The following is a 15,621-nucleotide window of genomic DNA, read 5'->3' as shown; positions in this document are numbered from 1 at the left end:
CACTGCGATGGGATAGGACGGCTCAGGCAATTGCAATACTACTGTATAAAACATGTATCAAAGCTACAGACGAAATAAAAAAGCAACCGGTCGGAAGAACACGACTCGGGACATATTCTCTCCTCAAACTACTCGGCCCTGTTTTCCGTCCGCGCGCCGCTTGTGTCTACGCGGGCGATGCGGGCTCCGTCACGGCAAAGGCCACGCCAATCGCCGCGCGAAGGGTGTACACGGCGTCATTGCCGGCGTTGTGCAGGTCGCGGTACTCGAAGCCGAGCTCGTCGAGCACGGTACCCAGCGAGCGCGAATCATCCGTCTGCATCCACACCTGGTAGAGCGTCTGCGAGTCCACCATGCCGACGCACTGCGTCTCTCTCTGGAGGTCGAAGCCAAATTTGTTCATGTAGATGATGTCCTGCTTGATGTCGTGGCCGACGAGGACGATGGGTCGCTTCTCGTCGAGGTAGGGCTGCAGAATGGCCATGACTGCCTTTGGGGTCTCTTCATTGCTAGGAAACGTGCTATCACTACAGAAACGTGTTAGAGAGAAGGAGAAAGAAGACTGCAAGGGAGACAATGCTATGCTTGGGAGTTCACTTACCCAAAATTAAACTCCTCTGGACAGCCATGAACATAGCGGTAGTTGCGCAAGCGCGCATACTCCTTGATGCGGAGATGGTGCGCCTGAAGTAGCGGCCACCAATCTTGGCCTCGGCGTCCGGGGGACTGTTCCCCTACGCGCTGCATGTCGAGAATTGCGATACCAATCTCGGAGACATGCCCTGGCGGCTCTTCAAGCGCCTCTACATCCACGCAAAAGAACACAACGTCCGACGCCTGGTCCACCACACCATCTTTGAGCTGGAGATGGCGGTGCATGGCCTGCATCTCCTTCTTTCGACGCTCCTTGCGCTTCCCGAAGCGCTGTGCAGCCGTCAGCTTGCTGGACCCGCCCGGTTCGCTGCGCATCAGCTCCATGTTTGTGTTGAGCAGGGCCCCCGCCTGCATCCTAAGCTCGGCGAGGGCATCCTTGCTGGCGTCTTCGGCGTCGCTCTTGGGCCACGTGCGCGGGTCGTCGATATCGAAGCCGCTGCTCGTCGCCGCCGCCGCGAGAGCTTCTGCTGGTGCCTGACGCTTGTGGTGCAGCAAGAAACGTGGGCGAAACGACCCGCAGCCCGAGAAGCGGAGGTAAAAGGAGCGCCTGACGTTCCCGTGAGGCACCGTGAGAGCGGTGCCGATGGTCTTGTTGATGAATTTGAGAAGATTTTCGACTTGGCGGGACGGGACGAGCAGGTGCGCCTTCTCAGGATCGCGAGTATCTCGAATGTAGAGGCTGAGTGTGGTCAGCTAAGAGAAAAAACTGAGCAAGTGGTAGCAAGTGTTTGTACGTACAAGTACCAGTCATGGTTTTTTAAGGCGTCATCAAAGAAAGGTCGGACCTGAACCGCGCGTTAGCAGCCGACACCTATCCAAACGCTTGGAATTTGACCTACCCTTTCGCGATTCGCGTTGCCGGTGAAGAAATCCGGATAGCCCTTGACCAGCTTCCATGGGCAGAATGGAATCCTTTCGTCGCTTAGTTCATGCGTCTTGAGTGCGCTGAATGCCCTCATCTCGTCGGGTTCGTCTGGATCAGACGTTGCAGAGGCATCCTTGGGCGTCGCAGGAGTGATGGTTGCTGTTTTTGACGATACTGCTTTCCCCTCTTTCCTCTGTACCACATCGAGTTCTTCATCTTGGGGCAGACTCTCAGGTCTATCCTCCGGTTGGTCGGTCAAAAACACCGTTTGCCCAAGAACAGACTCCAGCTCCTTCAACCGGGCTTCGATATCCAAGGCTGCTGACATTCTCAGGAAATCTTGAAGTTGCGCTCGTATATCTTAGATTTTACTTTTCCATTATCATTCAAAGGCCGGTGTGCTGATACTTCTTTTCGGTCAGAACGATGTCAAGCCTATATTTAAGCGCTGATAAAACTGTGCGACGGTAATGGGCTGTTCACCGATTCACCGCAAACGCCGTCACTTTTAGGCAGCAGGGTTTGTTTGTATCCAAATTACCGCTGTTGCACGTTTCACCTAGACAGCTATCTAGTTTTATAAAACTAACACCGCCATCAGCAATCGTATGAGTGCATGCGCCACAGATTATTCGTCTTACCTCGTCTGCTTCGTCGGCCGTGACTTTGGAAATTTCCGACTGGCTCTGTTCAATCAAGCCTAGGCGTGACCACCGAACCTTGAACCAAAAGTCTCGCCTGTCGCCGCCGAGAGAACCGGATAGCAGGCCTTTCTTTAGGCCCCGCACAAAGCTATTGTACAAATCCGGTTCCTCCATGTTGATGAGCTCTTCTCGCAAAACACCGATACACTCTACGGCCCGCGCATACTTGCTGTCAGCGAAACTGTCCGTGATTAGAGATTCAATAATGTCACCCATTTGTTTGGCGGCATTTTGGATATCCGAAATCTCTTCCGAGGTTGCCATGGCCCGCTTAAAGTCAGGCACGGCGTTTTCGGGTGTAATTTGGCCCTTACTGTCGTCCCCAAGCAGAGCATCGACGTCGAGGCCCGAGATGGGCTTGACCGCTTCCCTGTTGCGTCTGCCTTTGGCTTTTGGAGGCACTATTATATGGTTAGCATGGTCAAAAGGGTATCCAGAGGCATTAATACCTTTCTTGACATCGGCCTCCTTGATGAGGTCTTCTATACGATCTCTAACTCGATCAATCAGATCTTGTGGTGGGTTAGAGTAGCGGAGCAGCACCGGAGGAATGTCGGCTATTGGCCGGTCGGGATGTACTGCCCGCTGCTTTACGGCATTGTTTATGCGGTGAACAATTGGATTGAAAGTTTCGTCAATGGGCGCAAATTCACTCGGTTCACTATACACATCAGCATGGCGTTGTTGCTCATCAACACGCTCCACTTACCCTTCATCATTCATTCCGTACGAGTCAAGATCCATCGCATCCACGTATTCCCCCATGGCTCCAGTTAGCTCGTCTGTTGGTAATAAGCGATGGGTAGTGAGTGTCTGCCCGGTTACGGTGACAACTTTGTCAAGCGGCGGGAACTTATATTCTCTGACATCTTCGGCAAAGGGAAGAGGAATGTCATAGAGGCATTCGAGTTCTGGCTCGAGACAGGGAGCGAGAAGCACCAAAATAGGGTCTTTTCCATCCTTGGTGACAAGCCTTGCGACCGCGTATGACTCGAGCTCATGGAGAGCCCAGACGAGAGAGGACATCGCCAGTTCAGATTTCTCATCGAACTTTCTAGCGTGGGTGACGCAGACCTCGCCCATGCTGAGGAATGGCTCGTATTTATCCCACGGGATGAACCCCACTATGGAGAAACTCTTTACTGTCTCTAGTTTCGTGATGTTGTGCTCCGACTCGCTGATGTGAACGGCAGTTCTGCCGTATTCAAAGCCTTTGGCTAGGGATTCGAACTCAACATCCTTCTTGCCTCCAGGTGCATCAGGAGCATTGACCTTGTATGTTCTCGCCTGCTTGACAGCCGAGAATTCGACTCCATCAGCAGCCTCTTCGTCCAGCGTTTGTGTCGACTGCGTTCCTCCTTGCTCCGTTTTGAATACAACAGTGCTGGCTGTGATTTGCCGGGCGAGATGTGTTTTGAAATAGCGCTCAACATTGATGGTCAGGGCGGATGGGAATTTCGTTGGATCACCCAGAACTAGAGTTCCTTCATAGCTTTTATATGGTTTGACCTGTTTCACACGAGGGGTATCAATTTCATCAATGGCCTCCACAATGGATGCAAAGACGCCGTCTGTGCATTGATCAGCCAAGGCTTTGAGTGTCTGTTCATTTGCGGCCTAATGATGTCAGTTTGAGATACAGTCGACAGACTGTGATTTTTTGCTCACCTTGGTTGAGGACTTGTCTTCTTCCTTGAAGCCATATTCGGGATCATCAAAATCGACACCACTGGCCAGTTAGTAACGAGTAATGCCAGACACGTATGAAACGTACAGAACAGTCAAATGAATATTGGAGTCATTGATTTTGTGGGCGATTTCCCCGATGTCGTCGGGATCAATGCCACTCTGTGCATCTGTGATCATGACAATCTTGCGATTCCATTTGAGCTTCTTGGTGAAGGTGTCAATCATGTCAACAGCGACGACAATAGCGGAAATAGCATCTCCCGCGAATTCTTTACTCGGCTTGATACTTGTCTGCAGGTTTTTGAGAGAAGTCATGGTCATCGGCCCAAGCTCCTGCAGGACTGAAATGTTCTCATAGCCGTCCTCCTCCATCAGGTTGTTCCTGGTTCCATCGGTTCGCAGGCCGACCACGCCGACACACAGCGTCTTGCGGTTTGCAGAGACGATGTCGGTAATCTTGTCCCAAACATAGCGCATACTCCAGTCCAGGTCAGACTCGCTGCGGCCGCTGTGAGACTTGCCCATGGACGCGCCAAGGTCGAGGATAAAGACGGTCGCTTCCTTGTCTGCCATGTTTGCAGAGTGGAAGTCGGACGACTACAGAAAGTGAATTACTAGACTGTGAGCCATGTAGAACCTCGACATTCAGACAAGACGCTTGCTTTTATAGAGATGGAGGTAAGGTCTGAACACGGTATTGCCTGGTATTAGGCAGAAGGTGTGGAGACAGCACGGTGAGCGTAGGCAAAGCACCAACCAACCAACCAACCATAAATCAGTGCCTCGTCGCCTACATTTCAAACGCGCAAATGTCGCGACTGCACGTGACACATCCTCGGCATCATTGTCACCTCATTGTCCGAGCCCTGCATTGTCATCGAACTTGCTCTTCAACCGTTCTGGTTTTATCAAACTTCAATTCTTATCGTACTTCTGCGACATGACTGGCTCAATCATTGCGTCTCCGGCGCCGTATCACATCCTCGCGTAAGCCACTACCTCTGTACTAATGGCGCACTGCTAACAGTGGTTTGACAGCTATGGCACCCTTGTTGGCACATCATTCTTCCACGTATGTTATGAAACCCGGCCTAAGAAAGGCTTCATTTGGGCTTACAAAGCCCTCAGAGTTTTGTGAATAGCCCAATACTATTCAAAGCCGTTGAGCGACCTATCTTCTCTGCATTTCAGGCCAAGATATTCCCCATCTACTTTGGTCTGCAAACTGCGCTTCCCGCCATCCTGGCACTTACCTTCCCCGGAAGCACGCTCCTAGCTACGCCAAATGGCATCTCAACTCTCTTCCATGAATCCAATAGATGGGGGTCTCTGGCTCCCATCGCTACCATGTTTGTCTCTGGTATACTCAACCTTCTCGTGCTGCTACCAGCATCCAGGAAGGTAATGAAGCAGCGCCAGGGTCAAGGTTTGTGCACCGTAGCATACGCCAGCTCAATGTGTAAAGTTTGCTAACAATGCTGTAGCCAAGCGTGACGGGAAGCAGTGGCACGAGGAGGGTCCTCACTCGGACGAGATGCGGGTTCTCAGCAAGCGTTTCGGTATGCTCCACGGCATTTCATCACTGCTCAACCTTGTCACTTTTATCGGATCCGTCACATATGGTTTCACGCTCGGTGCTCGTCTGTGAGTATCTCACTTTGCCTAACATTTTATTTCGCTGTCGCCTTTGCATACAGCGTGCTGGTCTCTAGTAAAGATCTAATATAAAATCATTGCAACTTCGTCAAATGTCCTTCGCTTTCCATCGTAGGCATCATTCATTCGGCTCAGTGTCTGAAGTGACTACTTGGGACGGTCGCCTTCCTGCAACTACTTCGGCTTTGCCGCGTCCATCTGCGCAGCGATTTCGAGGAGCGACTTCTTGGCCGCGGCATAGTCGGCAGAGCGAGCTTCTCTCTTTTCTTGGTCGTCAATGGACGGACGAGGTTGTCTCTTCGAGTTTGCCTCGATAGAGCCGCGGAAAGTCCATCGCCCGGGCTTGCGGCTGAGAGCCTCGTCGATGTTGATTTCGCTAGTAGGTTTGGGAAAGTCCCGAGCGTAGGCTGGAAGAGGGTGGACTGAGGCCTCGGAGACGAAGGCGTTGAAGGTCATCTTGAAGTTGAGTTCGGTGGTGGCTTTCGTTGACGAGGCAGATGAGGGAGCTGCGCTGGTGGATGAGGCAGAGGAACGGCGGCTTTCAGAGCAGGTGCAGGAAGGACTGGATTCTCGAGTCGGCGGCATTGTGATTATAGTGCTCTTAAATTACCGACTCAAGTACTGGTTGATTTGCTTGCTTTGTTTTTCCCCTTGTGCGAGTGCGACTTCCTTCTTTGTGCGGTTGAGTTGATATTTGTAGGTGGAGAGCTTGTCGTCGGCTAGACTTTGACGTGTGACGGGGACTGCAAACCCTTTTTGATACAACCTTACCGTAGATGGCCTAGAAGTCTATGGTTTACTACTACTGTAAGAAAGTATATTTTTATTAGGCAGTGAGATAGGAATGGTGGCTCGTTTAAAGTGCGTCGGCGCCGATGGCTTATCACCCATGAAGAAAATTTTTGTACTCTCCCAGCAGAAGTGGCGCCAATCAATCGCGAACTGCTAAAGAGACGGGGAAAAAAATGAGCCAAACATGTGATAAGATTAATGAACAAGACCGCTCATCTATAAGACGTGGTATCCTCTCATTTACTTACCACCCGAAAATATCCATCCAGAGCTGAAAGACTGGGAAAGCCCAAAGTCGGTCAATGGTCCGCGTTCACTCTAAAGCAAAGCCAAATTCTAGCCGAAGAAAAAAAAATGATACATTCCTATTCACTTGCGCCTGTTTACGTGTTTGTATTATTTCCAATACGAGGGCGTTGTAAGTGATCCTTCATCAGTCACTGACAAAGGCGCTCTATTGGGGCCGCCACCTAACTAATCACTCCAAACCAAGTATCGAATCTCAAGGTGATCTCAAAGGGAGTTTAGCTTTCATCTATGTGGAGACTAGTCCGAATCGTGCAAAGCCATTTGCTTGTTGCATATCAGGGCGTGACGTGCTGCAGCGGACGCTGGAAGGACCTCTCCGCTAATGCATTGACCTCGTTTGATGGTCGGGATAGTGTCGCTGTTCAGTTGCGCTTCCGTGAGCATATCAAGAATGTAGAAATACTCGTCATTCTCGTGTGTGTGCCACGTCCATTTCGCCGTGACGAACGAACACAGCGTTGTCAACTTCTGCTTCGCGCAGCTGCACCTTGGAGAGTCTTGGTGGATCGGAAAACCTGAATCGATGCTCAATCCATTCTTCAGCCAAAACTTCAGGCCTTCTGTCGGTGGCAGTTTCTGATCAGATTCCCAAGAAGTAATCGAGTCCAAGTAGATAAAAACCGGCATCGGGGCGTAGCTGCTGTACATGTTGGTCGGTTTATCCGATTCTCGCACTGGACTCTCGTTGTCCAACGAGAGCGGCTTCCGTCTACCACCGCGTACCGAGACGTTGGCGCAGTGATTGGCTTTGATGCCAGAGTCTAGAAGCCTTTGCACAACCTCGGGGCCGTGCTCGTGCATCTGGCGTGCTGCTGCAAATATAGGGATATGGAACCACTTCAGCCCCAGATGTCTCGGTATGGCTTTCCCTTCTATCGTTGCGCCAAATTTGCAAAGCAGATCCATGACTGGACGGTTCCATATGAGGGCCAGAGCCAGGGGGCAAGGGTTATTCCCACGTTCACTCTGTAATCTGACCGGACTGGCGCCGTTTTTGAGTAAACACTCGACTGCCTCGAAAGATGCGCCGAACCGTAATGAATTCAACAGGCATTGATCGAGGAAACAAGTTCCGTCGAGAAGTGGCATGGCCCTGGCAGCATCGGACCGTACAAACACTTCGAGAAGAGCAGCATGCTTTTTCATGGACAATGCCTTAGCAAGGGATGATAGCTCATCGTCAATGTGCAGGTATTCATAGCGGTTGTTGTTCACTTCTTTTGGAAGCTGCACATTCGTGGTCGCGCCGAGCTCGAGAAGTGTTTTGAAAGCACCGAGGCTTCCGGACCTGGCAGCGATCCGCAAAGAGAGCGTTCTGTATACCATGGAATCCCAGGCATACCTCTTCACCTTGCGGATCGGGGCGGATACATGGCCGCCACTGGAGACTGCGCGATGCACTAATTTGGGCAGGTCTTTGAAGCATGCCCAGCGAAGGGCTCTATCGCAGCTAAGCTCGTCGCGGAATAGGCACGGTTCCAGTCTCACATGCAGCAATCTACAGCAGCGCGATAGGGAGAGGATATCCGCCGTGTCCAGATACCCCAGGATCAAGTAGAAGACATCGTTCACAAGGTCCGTGAATTGCAGTGGCGTCGCCATGAGAGAACGGCGTCGCCGCGAAACGCGACTAGGATATAGCTATGCCCGGGGCACGGCGGGATTTCTCATGTACCTGTGCTGCCTGTATGATGTAAAGTGGAAATGGCGAGAGCTAAGGATGCATTTAGGTCGCATTTTCCTGTCAGCCGCATAATTGTGGCTGATGCAGGGTTCAGAGCCAGATGCCAGTGTATTAGTCTGTTGCTGCTGTTGCTAGTATATCCACTCAACAAACGAAAGCAAAATAAACTACATTGCTAAGCGCTGTACTGCAGTATGAGAAGGGGCTTAAAGGAAGAAATCATTTTTAATGGAAGATGAATTATAATTTGTGCATCTTTCTGTTCTGTCTGTGGCGTGGTCTCCGGCACCATTTCATAATGGTGCTAGGTGTAGCTGTGATGTCGCCACTGTATAGGCCATGCTTCCAAAGTTCACCAAGCCCGTTCAGTTCAGGCCAGCAATCTAATTTTGAAAACAGAAGAAAAAGAATGAAATAGTATACACATGCTGGTAGCATCAAACCGGCTAAAGCGAGCTCGCTTTCCTTCCACTGTGCTTCACCGCTTTCTTTTCTTCGTCGTCGTCTTCTCCTCGACGCACGACCGCCGCTCTCTAATTGAGCATCATGGTAAGCCAATGGACAAGTTTCCAGCCATGACAAAGTCAATACATACCGTAATTTTGGGCACTTGGTGCAAAGTCTGTGGTTGCACAAGTTTAAGCCTTCAAACTCCTTAAAGCCCCTCATGTAGTCGGGTAGTTCTTCAAACTTATACTTGCACGTGGTCGTCTCATTCGGCCCGTGGCCGCACTCACAGCATCGCCAAGGCTCAAATTTGGACTTTTTTGGGCACTGCAGTCGGAAGCACGCATGGTCCCTATCGATTTCCGCAGGCGGAAGCGAGTCGTCGACGCACGCGACTGCCTGCGCATGGTTGTGGTCGACAGCCTGTAGCACCGGCTCGCAAAAGTAGGTACCTGGGACTTTGCAGCCACAGCCGTGGTATGTGACGATGTGCAGTATGCACATTGGGGGCGTTGCTTTTTTCTTCTCTGTAGAGTACGCGTGGAGCTGTTTTTATCGTATTTAGCAGAATTTGATGTAGTATCGAAACCCATGAGTGATGGCAAGTCGTCATGTAAAGGGCGCCTTCCTTATATGCTTCGGATTCAACTGCGCGTCGTGAGGGCAGTTATTCATTCCTACACAGTTTACAGTCGTCGCAAGAGTTCCACCACATGACCTGTGCTGCAGTCTCGAATAGTGTGTCGTCGGGGTCCTCATGACACACCCTCTTGGTTCTACAGTTGGCGGCGCAAGGCGTCAATAGGACCAGCGGGCGTCGGCCCAAAGGCAGGTCGCCGGTCTGGCAGTGACAGACTGGGTGGGTGTGCGACGGAACCAAGTAATTAGTGGCGAACAAGGTCAAGACAAAGGGCTGTAAGAGTTTTAACGTGAGCACAAGGATGTCTGAGTAGCCGCTGGGGTTGCGGTGCGTGCTTCAGCCTTTATTCCTGGCTCTTGTTGGGTAATCTAGCGCAGGTTGGACACCATTTATCGACTCGATATTCCAGTATGAATCACTTTGCGTCGTATAAAAGGCCGCCGTCCCGGTCTTGAGTTTGTGGCCAGTGATCTCTACGGCGATTTGAAGCGGCATGACGGTAACGGGGCGCAGCGCGAACCTTTGTCTCGGGAAGGCAAACAAATTGGTGAGGCGACGTTATAGATTAAAACTGCTCATATCATTAGCATGTACGGCCATAGCCGAGTGAAAAATCTGGATCCCGTCTGATCTCCGAATGACAACCACTTGAGCGCCAGATTAGTAGTTGGCTCGGTGACGACCAGCGAACACCGGGTGCTGTACATTTTTTTTCCTTGTCCTTTTTTTTCCTTGTCCTTTTTTTTCCTTTTTTTTCCCCCTCTTTTGGCAAATCAAGGAGATTTGTGCCGAAGTTTTGCAAGTCCAATCAATGTACGGAGTACGGTGACGAATATATTCGTTCACATCATCGTGGTCGACTGCGTTGAAGGGTACACCACGTTGAGCCCTGTAATAGATTGGAAGTGTAGTCAGCCGACAAAGCGGCGCATCAAGTATGTAATGCAGGGCAAGTTCGGCTTCTTCAATCTCCGTCTTCCTTCGCAAATGACGCGACGAAGAATTACACGACATTACCGGCGCGACTGGCCTCACTATTTGGTTACATGGTCAGCGTGGGTGCAACTATGCGCTGTGCGGCGACCGAGGTGGAGCGGCTCCCACAGTTCCAGGTACGCCCAGTGAGCTGCGGCCAGGGGAGGACTGGCGCCATTGACACAGTGCATGTTGGGAAAATAACACTGTGGCTTCGGAAGGCGGGAAGAGGCGAACAAAAAGTGGCATGAGGCTGGCTCAGACTGGCTCAGAACTGGCTCTGGCGGGCTCTGGCGGGCTCAGGTCGGTTTCCGCTCGACCCGGCCGCTGTTACAGTGGAGCGAGCGAGCAAGCCAACTCGCTTAGTCAAAAAAATTGAAATGAGTTGATCGTATCTACTAAACTAACAAACGCTACCTGGTTTCCGACCCTTTTTTGTTCACGTCTTTCTTCCTCACCACCACCACGCCATTGCTCTCTCTTGATTTTTTTCTTCTTCTTTTTCCCTTGCTGGCTTGTCCCGTCCCGTCCATTGCCGCAATCGAGGCACACCAGTCGCACAACATGGATACCGCCCTCGAAATCCTCGACCCCCTCGTCTTCGACCATGCCTACTCATACTTCTTTCCCGGCCCAGCTGTCGCCTGCGACGCCGTTCGCACCGCTTCCTGGTCGACCTCGGCGCTCCTCAACGCCGCTGCTGCGCACAACGCTACCGCAAAGGTCGCCACCTCGGCCATTGAGTCGTGCATAGTCTCGTCGCTGCCCCGCGACGACATCCGGCGGCAATGCGCCTCTATCCTCTTTGTGGCGGGCTTTGGTGCCGCCGCCATCTACTTCATCTTCGCCGCCTTTTCTTACTACTTCATATTCGACCGTCGTCTCGAGTACCACCCTCGCTTCCTCAAGAACCAAATCTACCAAGAAATCATGTCGTCGCTCTGGGCCATTCCCGTCATCGACCTCCTCAGCCTGCCCTTCTTCCTCGCCGAAGTCCGCGGTCACAGCCTGCTCTACACGCGCATCGACGAATACGGCTGGCCCTGGCTCTTTGCCTCGACCTTGCTCTACATGGTCTTCAACGACTTCTTCATCTACTGGATTCACAGACTCGAGCACCACCCCAGCGTCTACAAATACGTCCACAAGCCTCACCACAAGTGGATCGTTCCCACGCCCTGGGCTGCCATTGCTTTCCACCCCGTCGATGGCTTCCTTCAGTCGACGCCCTACCACATCTTTGTCTTCATCTGCCCAATGCAAAAGTACCTCTACGCTGTGCTCTTCATTCTCGTCCAGCTCTGGACCATCTTCATTCACGATGGTGACATGATCACCGGCACCTGGTCCGAAAAGTTCATCAACAGTCCCGCCCACCACACTCTTCACCACATGTACTTTACTTGCAACTACGGCCAGTACTTTACCTGGGCTGATAACTACTTTGACTCGCACCGCGATCCGCGACCCGAGCTCGACCCGATCCACGAGTCTCTTCGCGTCATGCGTGAAAAGGGCCTCATCGATGAAAAGGGCAATCCGATTCCTCAAAAGAAGAAGAGCGACTAGTTTTGAAACAAAAAGCATTCACTGCAAGGGGAGCTATTTTCCCTTGATTCATGAGCATGGTGGTTTTTTTTTGTAAATATTTTTGGGGAATCATAATCTTAATTTAATAGACGAGCCTAGAGGCAGCGCTTTCTCTTGTTATTCTCTACGGGGGGGAACCTTCATACAGGGTTCGCACCCCCCCTTTTTTAGGACCCCGCCATGGCTGTCGCAGAGAGTGTCTTGCCCGAAGAAATCCGAGCAAGCATTGGGCTGATGGATTTTTTTATACCCTTGATACAAGGCCATGGATACGGCTATTCTCCTTCAATCTCAAAATAGAGCGAGTATCTCGGTGAATGTAGAATTTATAGCCCATGTTTCGACCTTGAACTCGTTGTATTGGCTCCGGAGGTGAGGATCCCGAGTACGGAACGGATCCGAATCTAAACGAATACGACCCGGCTTTTTTTTTTTGTCCAACTTGCCGAAGCCTGTGGGGGCTGTGGACATGGGGTCCTGTCGAGCCTGTCGAGCCTGTCAACTGAATTCCAAGTACGGATCACGGATACTTATACCACAGAGTACCTGACATTGCCTTGGTCTTGTTCAAGGCTGGGGGTATGACTACTTAATAACACAGGCCAAGGGGGCTGAGTACGGGCGGCCAGATTTGGTTCAGAATCATGACTGCCAAGACCTGTATTTATAGACTTGTAATAATATGGTAGTTTGACACAGTTTAATCTGTAGAGAGGAGATGGCTATATCGGCGAGTCAACAAAGGAGACGAAAGGATTCTTGTCTTGTGGCCGGTCGGATACTCTGCAGCTAGGAACGGCTTCCACAATCTTGCAACAGAACCTGGGTAGGCAGAGGGTACACGCTGTTATCGGTTCCTCCTCCTACTGATATAGTTAGCGGCGATAGCTAGCAGAATTCAGCGTCGGAAGAGATGGGAGATTCCGCTAAGTAAAACTCTGCTATGTTTAGATCTCTCTATCCACGGCCACGTTCACCGCCCCCACTCGGCCGAGAGCTTGTCACCACGGCTTATCGAACTTATTACCGGGTTGAATTTATGCGCAATCTATCGCATCGCGATCTCTGTCTTTTCGTCTACATCATTGTCATTCTGTTTCACGCTACATAATTATGCCGCTCTTTTCTGCAGTAGCCCATGACTCGAAACAAACGCAGTTGCATTGAATCGGGTGCTGAGGCCGAGCGCTAACGCGTAAACAACTCCCCCCGCCATGACCTCACCTTTATCATGTCCAAGCTCACCCAGCCTTGCGACTATATCTCCGTGATCGTTTGCTCTCGCCGGCCAGGTGTATCCCCTCCTTCCTTTGCGACAGCTCTCTCTCTCTCTCTGCTACTCGAATTACGCCGCAGACAACAAACTAGAGGCCGTCTCTTGCACAATGAGATACACAGCAGCGGCAGCAGCATTGGCGGGGTTCGCTACCTTGGCACACGCTCAGCAGGTCGCAGCAGGCGACGCGGCGAGCAGTTTCGACTGGGACAATCTGCCGCCGTCCACGGTTCTCTCGTACCGCTCCTGCTACGACGAGTATGAGTGCGCGCGCCTGACGGTACCGATGGACTGGCAGAACGAGACGGACCCGCGCGTCGTCGTGCTGGCCGTGATCCGCCTGCCGGCCGTCGTCCCCGCCTCGGACCCCGCCTTTGGCGGCACCGTCATCACGAACCCCGGCGGCCCCGGCGCCTCGGGCGTGGACAGCGTGCGCGGCCCCGGCGGCGCGCGGAAGCTCCGCGACGCCCTCGACGAGCCCGGCCGGCGCCACTACGAGATCCTGTCCTTTGACCCGCGCGGCGTCGGCAACAGCTGGCCGCGCGCCAACTGCCTGCCGGGCAACGACCTGGCGCGCGGCGCCTTGGCCTACGAGGAGCGCGGCGTCGGCGTCCTCGACGGCTCCGAGCCGTCGGCCGTGCCCCGCGTCCTGGGTCTCTACCGGAGCTTCCTGCAGCGGTGCGCGGCGGAGAGCGCGGCGGGCACGCCCGGCGCCGAGGTCATGGGCTTCCTGAGCACGCCGAGCGTCGCGCGCGACATGGTCCACATCGTGGACAAGATTGATCAGCATCTCGACGCGGAGGCGGCCGCAAAGGTCGGTGAGGGGAAAAGAAAGGAGCCCGGCCATCTGCAGCTGCGAAGGCGGGCCGACGGCGACAAGGACGTCCCGCGTCTACAGTATGTTGGCTCTTCATACGGCACCGCCTTGGGCAACTACTTTGCCTCGCTATTTCCTGAGCGTGTCGGCCGCCTCATCCTTGACGGTGTCGTCGATGTCCAAGATTACTCCTCTGGACCGGTAAGTCGCACCTCGGAACATCACTCACTCCGCCTCACGCTAACACATGTCGCTCATTTGCAGGGCTGGCTCACGAGTACGGTTGACGCCGACAATATTACCTCGCGCTTTTACACGGGCTGCCACGCCGCCGGCGAGTCCGCCTGCCCGCTCGCGCAGCCCGGTGACAAGTCGGGCGCCGACATCCAGGCCCGCGTGGACGCCTTCACCGACGCCCTCGCCGACGCGCCCCTCGCCGTCGCGGCGCCGGGCGGCGGCGTCTCGGCCCTGACCGCCGCCGACATGCGCGCCGCCGCGGCCGTCACGAGCTACGCGCCGGGAACCTACTTCCAGCCGCTGGCCGCGAGCCTGGCGGCGCTGCTGGGCGGCAACGCGACCGCCTTCGTGCAGCTGCTCGACGCGCTCGGCGCGTTCCCCCACCTGCGGGAGGCGTGCGCCGCCGGCGGCCGCGACAGCCTCGACGTGCCCGTGCTGCAGCTCACCGTCAACGAGGCGAGCATCGCGACGCGCTGCGCCGACGGCGCCGACGTCACGGGCAAGGACCTGCCGTGGTGGCGCGACTACGTGGCCGGCCAGGGCCGCACGTCGGCGACGTTTGGCGGCTTCTGGTCCAAGATCCGCCTGCCGTGCGCCGGGTTCCGCTTCCCGCGCAACTGGTCCTTTGACGGGCCCTTCACGACGCCGCGCTACGAGACGACGCCCGACGGTCGTCCCGTCAAGGGCAAGCCCGCCGCGCCGCTGCTGTTCCTGTCCAACCGTCTCGACCCCGTCACGCCGCTGCGGTCGGCGCGCAAAATGGCCGCCTCGCACCCGGGCGCCGCGCTCGTGGTGCAAGAGTCCATGGGCCACTGCGCCCTGCAGGCCGCCAATAGCGAGTGCACCAATGCCATTGCGCGTGAGTACATGGCTACGGGCAAGGTTCCGTCCACCGAGACTGTTTGTCCGTCGGACTTTGACCCGTGGAAAAGGGACCCCAACGTGGATGTGTCCAGCCTTGGGGCTGATGCCCCGCGCTTCATGTTCTGATCAAGACATATGAGACATGGACGTTGATTTTTTATTTATTTATTTTTGCATTCCATATATATATACCAATAGAATATACTTGATTTTCCTCTTCATTGGTAGACTTGTTGAGAAGATGAAAGTAGTTGCAACTCTGGCTCCCATGGGTCGTGTGTTAGTTGCCAAGTCACACGCTACCCTGTATGAAGCCTTACTTGCATAGAGCCAACACAGTGAGGACCTACTCCACGTCACAGATAAAAAATGGCCAGCGATCCTCGGCAAGAAGCTTTTTTCTCTGGATTGATATTAATACA

The 15,621-nt window shown here is 53.4% G+C and overlaps 7 protein-coding genes across 7 annotated transcripts; 3 read left to right on the top strand and 4 right to left on the bottom strand.

Moving 5' to 3' along the window:
* Window positions 1–166: 166 nt before the first annotated feature.
* V2A60_005338 (uncharacterized protein) lies at window positions 167–1,847 on the bottom strand (the record flags this gene model as incomplete). The annotated part of the gene is made up of 4 exons (XM_083256650.1): window positions 167–527; window positions 602–1,333; window positions 1,393–1,439; window positions 1,494–1,847. 4 exons carry the CDS (start codon window positions 1,845–1,847, stop codon window positions 167–169), a joined length of 1,494 nt encoding a protein of 497 aa, XP_083112776.1.
* A 239-nt stretch (window positions 1,848–2,086) lies between these two features.
* Window positions 2,087–4,485, bottom strand: V2A60_005337 (ATP-dependent DNA helicase YKU80; the record flags this gene model as incomplete). The annotated part of the gene is made up of 6 exons (XM_083256649.1): window positions 2,087–2,104; window positions 2,161–2,624; window positions 2,673–2,884; window positions 2,933–3,840; window positions 3,892–3,952; window positions 3,998–4,485. The coding sequence occupies 6 exons, from the start codon at window positions 4,483–4,485 to the stop codon at window positions 2,087–2,089; spliced, it is 2,151 nt and encodes a 716-aa protein (XP_083112775.1).
* Window positions 4,486–4,852: 367 nt separating this feature from the next.
* On the top strand, window positions 4,853–5,560 carry V2A60_005336 (DUF4149 domain-containing protein; the record flags this gene model as incomplete). Its single annotated transcript, XM_083256648.1, has 4 exons — window positions 4,853–4,899; window positions 4,951–4,984; window positions 5,041–5,338; window positions 5,397–5,560. 4 exons carry the CDS (start codon window positions 4,853–4,855, stop codon window positions 5,558–5,560), a joined length of 543 nt encoding a protein of 180 aa, XP_083112774.1.
* A 182-nt stretch (window positions 5,561–5,742) lies between these two features.
* Window positions 5,743–6,153, bottom strand: V2A60_005335 (uncharacterized protein; the record flags this gene model as incomplete). Its single annotated transcript, XM_083256647.1, has 1 exon — window positions 5,743–6,153. The coding sequence occupies one exon, from the start codon at window positions 6,151–6,153 to the stop codon at window positions 5,743–5,745; it is 411 nt and encodes a 136-aa protein (XP_083112773.1).
* A 753-nt stretch (window positions 6,154–6,906) lies between these two features.
* V2A60_005334 (uncharacterized protein) lies at window positions 6,907–8,271 on the bottom strand (the record flags this gene model as incomplete). The annotated part of the gene is made up of 1 exon (XM_083256646.1): window positions 6,907–8,271. The coding sequence occupies one exon, from the start codon at window positions 8,269–8,271 to the stop codon at window positions 6,907–6,909; it is 1,365 nt and encodes a 454-aa protein (XP_083112772.1).
* Window positions 8,272–10,979: 2,708 nt separating this feature from the next.
* V2A60_005333 (sterol desaturase family protein) lies at window positions 10,980–11,984 on the top strand (the record flags this gene model as incomplete). Its single annotated transcript, XM_083256645.1, has 1 exon — window positions 10,980–11,984. One exon carries the CDS (start codon window positions 10,980–10,982, stop codon window positions 11,982–11,984), a length of 1,005 nt encoding a protein of 334 aa, XP_083112771.1.
* A 1,406-nt stretch (window positions 11,985–13,390) lies between these two features.
* Window positions 13,391–15,325, top strand: V2A60_005332 (Alpha/Beta hydrolase protein; the record flags this gene model as incomplete). Its single annotated transcript, XM_083256644.1, has 2 exons — window positions 13,391–14,299; window positions 14,363–15,325. 2 exons carry the CDS (start codon window positions 13,391–13,393, stop codon window positions 15,323–15,325), a joined length of 1,872 nt encoding a protein of 623 aa, XP_083112770.1.
* Between the last annotated feature and the right edge of the window lie 296 nt (window positions 15,326–15,621).

This window comes from Cordyceps javanica, chromosome 3 (genome assembly GCF_051103115.1).
Source record: "Cordyceps javanica chromosome 3, complete sequence".
NCBI classification, from domain to species: Eukaryota; Fungi; Ascomycota; class Sordariomycetes; order Hypocreales; family Cordycipitaceae; genus Cordyceps; species Cordyceps javanica.
Note: the sequence above shows the minus strand (reverse complement) of the source record. Positions and strands in the feature narration are given on the sequence as shown.